We start from the raw sequence: 13,843 nt of genomic DNA, 5'->3' as shown, positions 1-13,843 counted from the left end.
GCAAGAAAAAAACCTCTACTGACATCACACTTAGGGCTGGGCAGACAGTGGCAGATTAGGAAATACAATGAGTCACTGCAAACAGAACACACAGCAAGAGTTTTCAAACTGACAAGCAAAATTTAGTCTTAGCAAAAATAATTAGACAATACAGCTGAAGTGAACTACAGCAGCAGAAGAGTAACAGCAGTGTAGTGCCTTCACTCAATCACAGTAGTTGGGAAAAATAAGAACACTGTAAAAAGAACAAGGTAAGACACAGACCCCTGCAGAAAGAAATAAAATCAACACAATTCACCCATCAAGAAGGAAACATCAGCTAAAATAAGCTGATGGTTGGACAAGGAAGAAATAATATTAAGCCAAAAATATAGATACAACTGAAAGAAAGAGAAAGCCATGCAAAGAAAGCACAATCAACAGAGCTCTGTTCCACGAAAGAATTCACTCTGGAGAAGTTGCCAAGGTGTCTGTATATACATGAAAGAAAATCAAAATATAAACACAAGAAACCAGCGTAAGTAAAAGAATGAGTTATCATAAACCAACTGCTAAACTAACTGCTGGGGGGGGGGGGGGGGGGGGGGGCGGGGGAGGGAATCATTAGTGAAATACTAAGTCACATAACCATTTTTTTAGTTTTTATTTGTTTAAGGGGTTTAGAGTAAGTTGAAGACCATTAGAAGTGAGTAGCAGCTTTACCTAGTTTAGATGTAAATAGAATAAGACACTACGGAAGAAATACAATACAGAAATAAAAATTAGGCAGTGAAGAAAACCATAAAAGAATAAACAAGATGCACACTTAATCACTGTAATTCGGGCTAAGCATCCTACACTCTGAACCAGCAGAACACCCCAGTGTTGCAGAAATGCTACTGAAGTATCTAGGGCAAGGAAAGTGGCATCTTTCCTGCCAGTTACACAATTTCCCTACAGGGCGAAGCAAAGTAAACAGTATTATTAAGGTGAACATGGCAATGCTTGTGAGCAGCTAGAAATATCTGCTATTTGGGGTATGTATGGATCAGAAGTATTAGAGATGTGAGGTTTCTGTACAAAGCTGTTAGAACTTTGATTGCAGAAGTTTTCTTGCCTTAAGGAACTATCAGTGGCTTGACATTAGGCGATTTCTTTTTGATGCAAGTGGAAGGATAAGAGGAAGGAAGAATGCTGGAATTATTAACAGCTGAATAAACTTTGTTAAGAAATGCACAGCTCAGCTGCACAGGAGTTGGTTGATAATGCAGAAACAAGGAATCAGATCAATAAGTGTTAATGAAAGCATTTAATCTTCACAGTTTCCAGATGGAAGGTGGATTAACTGGTCTCAGATCCTGACAGTCTCTTCTTTGGGTCCCAGCATCAAAGAAGGTCAGATTACTACTGCTGCTCCTATGTTGAGGTTTTTTATTATTATTTTAATTAGAAACCACTCAACTGAGTATGAGTTCTCTAAAGGCAGCAAGTAACATCCAAAAGCCTTCTCTTTTGCTACTCTTGAGCCAGAAGTACTTTGGAAAGCCTTCCAGAAACCCCAATTCTAGTCCTATCAAGCCATAAGATTTGGCATCTCTTAATGATGTGACATTTTATTGTTAAAAACCTCACCCAGACTAAAGCTTGCTATCAACGTGTTTTTCAAAAGAACATGAAATTTGGAAACACAGTATTTTTTTCTTTTTAATGCCACCTAAGCCAAGGTGCTTAGGAGCTGGGAATTAAGAGAGCTTCCTGTTGCAATAAATCACTGGGAAGAAGACATATAAAAAGAACACTGAAATAAAGGAGTTCCTTGTAAATATGTAAATGATACAAGGTTTATTTTAACTAATTCCTACTCTTGCCAAGTGTTTTTTTTTCCCCTAAGAACCTAATTAGCATACTTATAAGTTGAAATAAAGCACTCTCAGTGTGCACCAACAGTAAAGATGAATTCATCAATTTACCATAAAAATTTACAACTTGTTAACCAGACTGTACTTCTCCCCTGCAAAAACAAACACAGGATGAGCGTTTTGGAATGTTCATTTGTTAATAAAGCTATGATTGCAAGACTGTTACCTGCCTTTTGAACTGTCTCATTCAAGCGCGCAACACATCAATGCATTGTCTGGCATTACAGAAGCCAAAGTCTTCTATAAACATCAGCCAGGCTGGTTCCTCCCACACTAATTATGACAGCTTGACAAGAAGTGATGATGAAACCACATAAATATGCCACTTTCTCACAAGCTTTTAAAAGGGGCCGTGGGGGTGGGGGAAGCCCACCACCCAGGATGAAAATCCTGTTTCCTCACCTTGATAAAAATTAGAAAGAAAGAATAAGCATCATTTAATAGAAGAGGTCAAAGCTGAGACTTGATTCAACACAGTTGCCACATTCAACCACATCAGCTTGTCACATCCCACAAAATAAGCAAGGCTGAGTGAGCTGTGAGAGCCTTCAGATGGCAAAGGAACGAAGTACTGCAAGGAGCTGTCAATCAGTAGGTGGCACTCTTCAAACTCTTGACAGTGGGAAGCCAAGTACCAGCACAAGTGAGGACACATAACACAGCAAAGTCTGGATCTTTAGCAGAAATATCAACAAGAAATATTGAACAATTTTAACCATAACTGATACCCATGTGGAATGCAATGGTTTAATTTCAATAATACAAGGATTGCTGTATGTATGTAATCTCTTAAAGGAATGTTCCTAAACATTGTAATTTTTGAATGCTGTAAATATTCTGGATGAACACTGGTGTGTACTAGTGTACTAAAACCAGTAACTCAAGAAATTATCCATTACATCTGCAGGATACTTTCAGTGCACTCTTGTAGCTAATTACGTAGACGTAAGCAAACTCATCAATGATAACAACAAAGCATAGCATTGTTACAATAAACAGAATAGATAACTAAATCTTTTGGAACAATATATGATTGTCATTTCTGTGATATTTGCTGGTGAGGATGTGGCCCATGCACCAAAAGATTGAATTGTTTTTAGAGTTCAAAGCAACACAAGGTATAACAAAAATTAAAACATTGCTCCATGAAACAGGTGACAGATTTTCAATTCCTGCAAATAGCTTTTCTTTATTTAACAATTACAGGTGCTTTTTTTTGTATTTTGCTCATCTGATAAAACAGTAAAGAGCAGATTTAGTAACAAAGTACAAGTACAGGCACTTGTAATTGAAACAGCCAGCAGAGGGAGTATAAAAACAAAATAATAAAACCCAAACAGCCCTTTTTATATATATTTTTTTTACTTTTGATCTTAGCTTTCTTTTAGAATATAATAGTGCCCAAAATGCAAAAATCAGAATATTCTACCAAACACTGTATTTTAAAAGTATTAAATATGACTTGAAACTAAGATACTTTTTAAAAGTAGCATTACAAAAAAGCTCATATTAGCCTCACCAAACTGAAATAGGATTTTAATGATGGATAAGGTTAACATCGACCAACAAGCTGCATAAGCCATTTCCAAGTTATAAATCCATGCATACACAGACTCTCATTCTTATTTTCCAAATCTAAAACTAAATTCATGACTTAAGAATATTGAGAGAATGTTTAGGTATAACCTATTTGTAAAAGAATACAGCACAAAATATTAAAACTGAAAAAAAGGTACTGTGATACTGTTGTACTGCCTGTACAACAGAAGATTTAAAAGCAAGGAGGCCAAGCATATGCCCTAGACTATTAGTGGAAGTGAAAGTTTACATGACTGTTTCAAAGTCAAGTCACTAAGTCTTGTATATGTTGAAATAAAAATTCATTTCTACACATTCAGGTTTTTACCATGTCCAGCTGATGAGTATGGCTTAAACACAACCAAAAGGAAGGACATGAACGGGATGATTGGAGCTGCCAGCCTTGTATTAGAATTTTAAAGAAGCTGCCATCCTCCTCACACAAGTAACAAAAAGAAAACATCTCCCAACTCACCTACACTATCCCACTGTGCAAAATCACACCTTCCACAGTCCATTTCACACAAGCAGCAAGCTTACTGAGTTAACAGTGAAGGCGTTACCTCCTCTCTCAAGGCCTAAGAGCACTAGGTACCCCCGAACCATCAGGCAAACATGGGCTGCAGAGCTGAGGACTCAAAGGGACAGAGGATTAGTTATTTCAAATGTAGACTGCATTCTGTGTAGACAGCCAGTTATAAAAATACTTGACTCGGACAAACAAGCCCTTCTTCACTGTGAACTGACTTTGCATGGACAGTTTCCATTCCTTTTCCATGCCATTCCTTGCTCTCTGCCCATTGTATTGGTCCATTATCCCCTAAATATAAGGGCAGGCAGTGCTTCAGACCAGGATACATGGTGTTCCTGTACATTAATGCAAAATGTGGTATTACGAAACACCAGTCCTGATGGGAGCTGCTGAATGACAACACTTATCATAACTATACACTCCTTTAGTGACGATTTTGCTTTCAATTAATGCAGAACCAGAATCCCTGGAGTGAAAACCAGAGATAATTCCATTTTCTACATTAGCATCTAAATTTTACTGGGTTTTAACTGTATTTAACTGTAAAACCAAACCCTATCTACCTTTACACATGGGATTCATGCTGAAGATCAGCATTTGGCTTACAAAAACCCTGATTGCAAGTAATGAATACACAGAGCAGGAAAAAACGTGTCAAGCCAAGATTAACTCTGCCATTAGCGCAGGTAACAGGAATATTTTTAAGTTTATTTAAACTTTAGTTGCTATTTCCTTCCACAGCTACAGATCTTACCACAGCTAATCTTTCTTAGAGTACTACTCAATCGGAAAGTCTTAGCATCTGGCACATGAAGGTGCAGCATAAACTTACTGCATCACAAAAAAAAAGTCAGATAAAAGGTAACTGTTTAAAATATTAATATACCGATAATACTCTGACAAGCAGAAAGCTCCCATACTGTAAAATACTCATACCTGTCAGTAGACTCACAGGACACAGATAAAATATACTACCCATGCAGCTTAAGAGACCTTGAGTATAGAAGGAACATGGGATGCTCCCCTGAAAGTAAGATATTTCACAGAAACTTGGAATACCTGGCAGCTTGCAGTATCCTAAATATGGTAGAACTCCACTGGAGAATTGATTCAGGCTGTTAGCTACTAAAAGTTTCTCATAAGACTATCCTATGCACCAAGTTATTGATTTTAAACAGTCAAGAAAAACAACACACACCACATAAAGTTCATGTAAGCTTCTGCAGCCCAGTCCAGTGCTTTATTAGGAATCTTAAAAACAAGAATAGCCAGATATGGCACAAGCAAATTATTGCAGAACACAACATTTTAATAATCTCAAGAACCTGCTAAAAAAGTCCTGACTGGGGAGCATGCAAGTCAAAAGACCTCAGAGGAGACAGAGAAATGCATCTCTGATGATTTCACTGTTTTACAATGTTGAGGATTCTATTAAGTCACTCTTAAATCTCCCCTCCAAAAGAGCTCGTGTCAATTCTCTTCCCTACAGAACTCCTGTTTCCCTGTAAAAATATGTAGACTTTTTGTCTTTAAAGTCAAACAGTGTATATATGTATGATTTAGAAACTAAAACACAATTCAAGAAACAAAAGCTATGAGATACAGCACTCTGCCTTCACTGTTCTACGTGATCTCATCCTCTTCAAAACAATAGTAGCCTTCTGGTTGCACTGTAACCAGGACTGTGCACAGTACTCCAAACAGTTGGACAAGTGCTCTTTGCAGTAGCTACACTGGAACTGAATAGCATCTTGTTTGACTTCCCTCCACTCCTTTTTTTCAGCCTGGTTTCCGAAGGAAATCAGACATGCAATCACTCGGGAAGTGTATGCATATGTATATAAGCACACACGTGGATATCTATCCGTCTGACCTCACCAATACTTTTTGAGCCCATTGGTCAGTTTCAATCACATTCAAAAAAGGAGAAAGATATCAGTCATTTAGGTTCCTGAAAGTTTCATGATAGCAGGCTGCAGAGCACAGAAAAGTGTCTCCACAGCAAGAGAGGCTGCATGTCGGCTTAGATGTCAGTAAACTCACAAGGGAAAGAACCATTCTGCTCCTTTCCTGCCTGCAGGAAAATCTGCAGTCAGGGGTCACAATCAGTCAGTGACGACCAGGTTTCTTCTGTTCAAGTGTTCATAAAACAGCTTAAGTTGGAATTCACCATTGCTTTTAAAATGGTGTTTTGAACAGAGCTGATGTTTTCCATGTCATTTTTTCTTGGTCTAGGCACAGGAGAGAATTGCCCTACATGACACACACTCCCTGACTTGGTCCCTTGGTCCCAAAAACATTTATGTTAAAACATCAGAGTTGCACCACACACACGACAGCATCCTACTGCTCTCAAACACAGAGAAAACAAAAACTGGAAGAGTTTAGGATTCTCTTCAGGCCTCAAAACTAAACAAGTATGTGGCTCTGTAACATTATCAACTATTGAATATAGTTTCAAAAAGACAGTGCATTAAATATATAGTCATCTTTATTCACCTCTACCATAGAACAGAGAAAGTACTACGATACTACAATGCTTGCAGGCTATTGTGCTAAAGACAGCTAGCTGTAAGGAAATAAGACACATAATGGGGTTACAGCTGACATCTCTACAGTTATTCTCACATCCCCCCAAAAATACATACATGTATCAACTATGTACTCTTCGCCTGTATCAAAAAAGCCACCTAATAAAAGTAAGCTAACAGATTAAAATGCAAGTTTAGGGACATCTTAAGGCTATGATTTAAGAAACTGTCACCAAAAAAAAAAAAAAAAACAAACTAAAAAACAGCCAACAAAGAAATAACCACAGCTGACTGAAGACACCCAAAGCATCAAAACACTAGGCGAGCAGAAAAAAAAAAGTTTCTAATAAAAAAAAAATAATAATGTATTTCAGCCCTGATACATGCTCCGCTTGGAAACTGATCAACCCCATGACCAAACCGAACCCCGGCACGGCTCCCGGCGGGGCGCTGGGGGTTGCGGGCTGGGGTGACGGCACGGGCAGCCCGGCCCCGGGAGGTCTCAGCCCGAAGCCCCGGGGGCTCCGGGGGCGCCCGCCCGGCGGGGCGCGGTGTGTCAGCGCAACGCCTCGGAGCGGGGAAGGCGGCAGCGGCAGGATCGGGGCGAGACACCCGCGGGGGAGCCGGGCCGCGTCCCTGTGAACGGGGAGCCTCTGCCCTTTGAAACCCACCGCTCCATCTCACAAGACCTCGGCGGCTGGGCCGGCCAGCGGCCCCCGGCACCGCCGGGCTCCCCCGTCCACTGGCCAAGCCCCGCGTCGAGGGACCGAGCGGCTGCTCCTGGCCCGCTCCCGGCACGGGCCGAGCGCGGCCCCGCGCCCTTCCCCCGCCGCTGGTCTCGGTGGGAACCGGCCAGGGTTCGGCCGGCAGCGGCTCGCTGCGGAGCGCCCGCCACGGAGCACCTCAATGTCCCCTTTATTCCGCCCTCCCCGGCAGCCGGTCCCTGTCCCCGTTACAGCGCCAGCCCCCCCAAGCAAGGAGCACATGTTTCCTCTCCGGCTCCTCGCCCGCCTTGCGATGAGCCACGGGCAAGGGAAGGAGGCACCCGGCACCAAAGCCGGATCAGAAACACGGGATTTGCACGCGTGTGGCGGATCTAACAGGGGATGCCGAAAGGAGCGATACGTTACACCCTTTTCGGTCCTCCACCGCCGCTTTTCTGTCAACTGTCGATACAGTAATGCTTCCTCATTGCTACTTCAAGTAAGTAGCGGGGGGGCGGGGGGGTAGTCTCCATTCCCCTACGTATCGTTCCTGAGCAAATTAAGCATGCACCACGTAGAAGCCTGGCACATATACGTGGAGTTGTCTGATCTCGAAAGGATGCCGAAATCCCCGAAGCGTTAACAGCCAGCTCCCACAAAGAGCACTCGGTTACACCGAGCATCCCCTTTGTCCGTGCATCCTCAATACACACCCGGCCGCTCCTCCATGCGTCCACGCACGCCCCACGTATACGGCCCCTTTGTGTCTTCGCCTCCCCCCCACTCACAAAGAAATGCCCCTTCCCCAAGGCATGCACCCAGCCTCGGGCACGGCTCTTCGCCTCCCGCCGAGACACGCGCGACCCGCCGCTGGGCGCAGCGCTCCAGTACCTACTTGTGTTCAAGAAACAGTCCGTAAACCTCCTAAAGCAGCTTGCAGAATTAGATCCATCTTCCATGTCTGGCCCTAGAAGCAAGGGAGACGAGAAGGAGAAGAAGGCGTCTCTCTGCCGCTGCTGCCGCCTAGGAGTCCTGCTCCCGCCGGGGCCGTCGCCTCCTCGGATCCCGTCGCCGCGGGCTGCTGCTGCTGCAGCACCGAGGGAATTGCAGGACCACGGGAGAGAGGCGGCTGGCGAGAGGAGGAGCCGGGAGTGGTGCTGCCGGGGGCCGCCGGCTGCGGAACGGAGCAGCAAGCCCTGGATGGAGGAAGAACAGAAGAGTCTCCTCCTGCCGCTGCCGCCTGGATGGGCGATCAAGTGAGCTGCTGCTGCTGCTGCTCCGCCAACATCTCTTCCTCCTCCTCCTCCTGCCGCTCTCGCTGCCTCTCCTCCTCCTTCCCTCCCTTGGAGACTTGTGAGGTTAAAGGAAGACGAGGAGGGGAAACGAGGAGGCGGCGGCAAGAAGTAAAAAGAAGATGGAGAAGCGGAGGAAAAGGAGGGGACTGAAGCGAGGAAAGGAGCCGCTGCCGCTCTGGGGACGATGCTGGCGGAGGCGGCGGAGGAGGCTGTCCCTGCAGCGCGGCTCCTGCTGCTGCTGGTGGTTGTTAGGAGGAGAGAGAGAGAGCTGCAGGCAGCCGAGCCACCTCCAGGAGCGGGGGGAGGAGGAGGAGAACCGCCGCTGCCTCCACCTCCGCCGCTCTGGCCATGGGAGTGGAGCGGGCGGCTGCCGGAGCCGGGCTTTTCCCCGGGTGCTGCAGCCAGGGGGGCCGAGGGGCGGGATAAGATCCGCTTCTCCGGGTTGGACATGCTTCCGCTCTTCCCTCCCTTTCGCGGTAGTTTAAGGCAGGACGTCTAGGAGAGAGACCGGAGTAAAGCGAAAGGGGAAGCCGAAAAAGGACGGAGCCGAAGAAGGGGCGCCCGCGGTTCGGTCCTGCGTTCCCTCCAGCACCCCCCGGGCAGTGCTTCCTCCGCACCCCGGCTCCCCGCCCTCACAAAATCCTCACATTTCCGTTCCCCCTTTAGGCCGGAGGGGACAGGGCGCTACTGACCGCCGAGCGGTTCCGATCCCCTTTTAAAGTCCGCTTTTCCTCATGCTCCCACCTCGCATTCAAAGCAAGAAAACGGCAACAACCTGTATTTTCTTCGAGCGAGGCAAATATTGCCCCGTATGTGCGTGCTCGTCTGCAAAGAGGCAGATAAAATCACTGCAGTGCCGCTTCCAGTACCAGCCCCGGCCGCCGGAAAACGCCCACTGGCGGAGCCAGCGCTTCCCAGGCTGCCTCCCTGCCTCCCGCTCCCCGGCGCGCACAGGAGCCGCGGCACAGCGGTTACCTAAAGGGAACGCGGGGAGAGGCACGAGAAAAAGACCCTCCCTATGCGGCCGCGTTGCTTTAAACAGCTGTTTCCAGCCGCCGAGAGCAAAAGGCAGGCGCCCTGCGGCGCCCAGGACGGAGATTCCAGGGAGCTGCCCCTCCGGGCTGTGGGGCACCGGGCCCCCGGTCCTATACAGAGATGCACAGTCCCTCCGCGATGCCCCGCACCGCACGTGTTTGCTGCGGCCCCCCCTCTGCCCCGCCCCCCACACACGCACACACACTTACCACAGTTGCAACCACCCGCCCCTCGGCCCCAGCCCTCCGCGCAGCCCGGCTGCCCGAGGGGCTCCCTCAGACCTCGCCTCAGGCGCGGCGCGGCCGCCGCCGGCCTTGTTCCACCGGCACAGGCGACGCCGCTCACTAGCGAGCCTGTCGCACCGGCCAGCCACCGCCCCGACTCCGTGGCGGGGTCCCCGGGCAGGCGGGGGTCCCATCCGCAGCCTCCAGGCGGTCGCGCTCCCCTCGAAGGAGCGTCCCGCCGCCGCCCCTTCGGCCACCGCCTCGCCACCCCGCCCCGCCAGCGCGGCCGCAGCCCGCCCGTCCCGGCGGCACGGAGCCTCGGCGGGCCGCGCTGCGGAGTCCCTCCGCGGGGCAGCCGCCGGGGGAACGCCCGGCCAAGGGAAGCCCGAGGACGGGCTCGGAACGGAGCGGGGCCGAGGGCTGCGCTGGAAGCCCCCGCCCCTCATATTTCGTTTTCGCCCCGAACTCGCTTTGCCCGGTGCGCCAGCCGACGCCGAGAGGCGGGCGGGGAGGCCCGAGCCCACCGCGGCTCACCTGCGGCAGCCGGCAGGGGCGGGGGCGGCACCGCCCGCCGGCGCGGGGCTCCCCTCAGCCCGGCCCGCCGCTTCCTCCGGGACGAGGCCGCCGGGGAGCCGCTGCCCCGCGCCGCCTGCCAGCTTAACGGAAGCCCGGGGCCGCGGGCAGCCCGCCGCCGCCCTGCCCTCCCGGGACAGGCGCTCCCTCGCCCCACAGCCCCGCCAGCGCCGTTAGCCGCCCGGCATGGTTCCTGTCCCGGGCGGCTCGTGGAGGCCGTGGAGCTCCTGCCCTCGCCCTGAGGCGGCGGCGCTCCCCCAGGCGGGGCCCGCCCTGCCCTGCCCTCGCCTTCCTTCGCCCGGCGGGCAGCTGCCGGGCAGCGGGGCTCCCCCCGCCCCCAGAGGGGCGCTGAGGCTCGCAGCCCGGTACCCGAGCGCCGGGCTGGCGGCTCCCTCGGGGCAGCCTGGGCGCCAGCCGCCAGCGCGCAGGGAGCCTCCGGTGCGGGGCCGGCACACGCCGCCGTGCCAGCCCGCCGCGGGGGGACGTCCCGGCCGGGGCTTCTTCTCTTCGAACACCTGGCCGGGGCGGGGGGCACCGCGCCTCGCAGGTAGCCAGCCGGCTCTCCCGGCCGCCAGCGGGCGGAGAAGCGGCCGTCGCTGCGGTGCCCGCCCGGCCGGGGCCGTCGCCGTGTCCGTGGCGGCAGATTTTGTTGCGGGGCGGCGGGGACCGGCTCCGGGGCGGCATGGAGACGCCGCCCGGCAGCGCGGGGCTGCCCCGCTCGGGGGGGCGGCCGCAGGCGCCGCGGAAACGGTCGCGGACAGCCGCGGAGAAGGTGTTTGTTTCGGTGCTGTCAGCGGGGCACCCGCAACGCGAGCGATTCTGTTTTCCTCCGCTCCCCGCCGGGAGCCAGAGCCCGGCGCCGTGCGCTGTGCCTCCTGGTGCTGCCGTGGCCGGTCCGCGGTCCCGGGATCCTCGCCGAGCCGCCGCAATACTCCCTGTGCCGTTCGAAATCAGGGTCGCTCTTTCCGAATTTCGACTCCTGCTTTGAAAAAGATATCAACCTCCTCTTTTGGTTTTTATTTTAGATCCTTCGAGTATTTCACATCTATCATTTCAGGATTTCTTTTAACGCTAGAATACACACGAACTCCTGTCAAAGTTAGAGTCTTCATGTATCCCTGAATCTGGAAGGCTGCAGAATAAGATGTTCCTCTGAAAATAACAACGCTTTCACGTTAAAGTGCCTTTTCAGCCGGTTGAATGTTCTGTAACAGTGAGAAACAATCCACAGAGTTTGCAAAAGGTTAAAACGCCAAAGGAGATTAAAAGACTCTCATTAAACAAACAAAACGCATAAAACCAAATAAAAACCTCAGAGAGGACAAGTTTTACTAAACTGTTTTCTTCTGCGTGGCTCTTAAAAACCTGCTGTTGCCTAAATATCCTGAACAAAAATAAAGAAAACTGCATCTGCTTTTGTGATCCATTTCTTTCGGGATATTTGACTTGATCAGAACAGTTTGATAACTTCTGTTTCATACATCTATTTGTATGAGATGGTTTTATTTCCTTAAGTCCACATATACTTCACATATAGGGCTCTTCTCTCACAACTACTGCAGGATGACTAAAGATCCAGCAAATATTTATAAATTCTCTGAGAGAAAACTGAGCTAATGGAAACAAAACTTTAGTGAACTGTGTTTTGTTGTTGCAGCCTACTTGTTTAGCAGTTAACAACTTCTTGGTAGAAAATCTTTTATACTAAAATTTCTAAATTGAAAGAAAGAATCAGACTGAAATGACTGACAAAAAGCAAGAGCTATTTACCTGAAAAAATGAAGGCTGCTCTTTTAGACAGTTTAGTCCCAAATTGTTCTGTCAATATCAAGAGTAAATTACTGAAACTTTACATCGCCAGTTTATAATTGTAGAAATCTTGTTTGACTATGCTAATATATGCTAAATACCTCAACTGCTGTTCATCCAAACTACAGTTGTTCAAATATCACTGCCTGAAACTGGATAACTGTGTATTTATACAAGGAAGGTGAATTGTGCATATATAAATATGTATATGTATATTCAACAAACCAGGCAAAATACACTTCGATTTTTAAGAAATCATCAGATAATCTAGACAAGCAGCTTTCAGGTTAAGGGTTATTTACAAACTGTTAATTTGGTGATTATTCATTAGCCACCGGCAATTCATACCTGATTGGTCACCTGCTTCTTGGCTGGGCAAGCAAAACCAATTACAGAAGAAAAGTTAGATGACAGTGAAAATTGATTTTCAAGCTCTCTACCTGTACGTTTGTAAAATATACTGATCTGTGGACAAGTCATATATGCTTGGTGGTCATCTGAATACCTGGGGATAAGTAAGTGATGAATCACATTTGCTTGTTCCCCGATGTATCTGTCAATCTGGGCTTCATTGCTTAGTCAGCATGACAGTTTCAATTGCCACAGAGCAATGATGTCATTGCTGCCAATATGGTACTAACCATACACTCACATCATTTACCAGGAAATCCTCCCCCACTGTAATAGGAATTTTTGATGTGAAACAGTGAGGTTTGCCACATCATCCTAAAAAAACCTAATTAAAACCTCTGAAACGCAAAGAAACATATTAAAATACCCTGATGCATCCATTTCCATCAGATGCAAGGTTTCTGGTATGAATACACTGTGTCAGTGCAATGATGAGCAAAAGTTTTTAGTTTTATTTGCACGGATAAATGCGATTTCACAAGAGTACCCACTGAAGCCATCAGGAGGTCTAGCATGCATCGTACTTACAAGAACAGGCCTGGTTTGAAAGCAGAAAGTAAGCCTGTTTGACAATAATCTGGCAATATTAATCAAAATAGTTGAAGGAAAACATTGTGGGGAAAAAGTAAAATCAAGTTATAACAACAGTTGTTTGGTATTAAATACAGCTTAAAACCAAACACCTGTTCTTTCCCAATTCTATCTGCTACATTTTAAAAGTGACAGTGACTCATCTTTTATCTGGTCCCACTCTTCTGCCTGGTAAATCCTCTTATCTCACACATTATCCTTATATCCTAAGAGTCCCCTCTATGATGAATGATCAATTGCTAAGGGAAAAAAAAAAAGTAATAAAACAGATTATGGGGAAAGCGATTTTAGAAAAATGTCAGATGACGGCAGTAGAGGACCTAATGGAACCAATCACCTGAATGAAGGTGAGGCAGGAGCAGCCACAAAGAAATGCAGAAAAGGCAACCTGCTGGAAAGGTGGGGCGGGGGGAAGTATAAGGATAAATGCAGCTAAAACCCAAGCTCTAGAGTTGAGTAAATGTAGCCTCAAATTAAAGCCTTTATGGAAAAGTCCTGTAAGATCATTTAGCAGAAAATCACTAGAGAAAAAAAAAAATGCAATTATTTTTATTAACTTGCACAAAATACAGTAATTATTACTCAGGTACTGAATTGCTATCAGAAATTGGAAATCTACAGAAAATACATTGTTTCCTAAAGCCTTATTCTATAAACACTTA

General features: G+C 47.7%; 1 protein-coding gene and 1 long non-coding RNA gene across 2 annotated transcripts in view; both read right to left on the bottom strand.

The window, feature by feature from the left end:
• PDE10A (phosphodiesterase 10A) overlaps window positions 1–9,398 on the bottom strand; it is a 194,471-nt gene extending 185,073 nt beyond the window's left edge. Inside the window, exon 1 of the mRNA XM_056344009.1 lies at window positions 8,139–9,398. Within this exon, the coding sequence (XP_056199984.1) occupies window positions 8,139–8,988 (850 nt within the window). The 5' untranslated portion in view covers window positions 8,989–9,398. The remainder of the gene's footprint in view (window positions 1–8,138) is intronic.
• A 1,988-nt stretch (window positions 9,399–11,386) lies between these two features.
• Window positions 11,387–13,843, bottom strand: part of LOC130151862 (uncharacterized) — a 188,879-nt gene continuing 186,422 nt past the window's right edge. Inside the window, exon 3 of the long non-coding RNA XR_008822762.1 lies at window positions 11,387–11,575. This is a non-coding gene — a long non-coding RNA (uncharacterized LOC130151862). The remainder of the gene's footprint in view (window positions 11,576–13,843) is intronic.

The sequence above is a fragment of the Falco biarmicus genome, chromosome 6 (assembly GCF_023638135.1).
Source record: "Falco biarmicus isolate bFalBia1 chromosome 6, bFalBia1.pri, whole genome shotgun sequence".
NCBI lineage: Eukaryota > Metazoa > Chordata > Aves > Falconiformes > Falconidae > Falco > Falco biarmicus.
The sequence above is the reverse complement of the archived record's forward strand: the minus strand, read 5'-3'. Positions and strand labels throughout refer to the sequence as shown.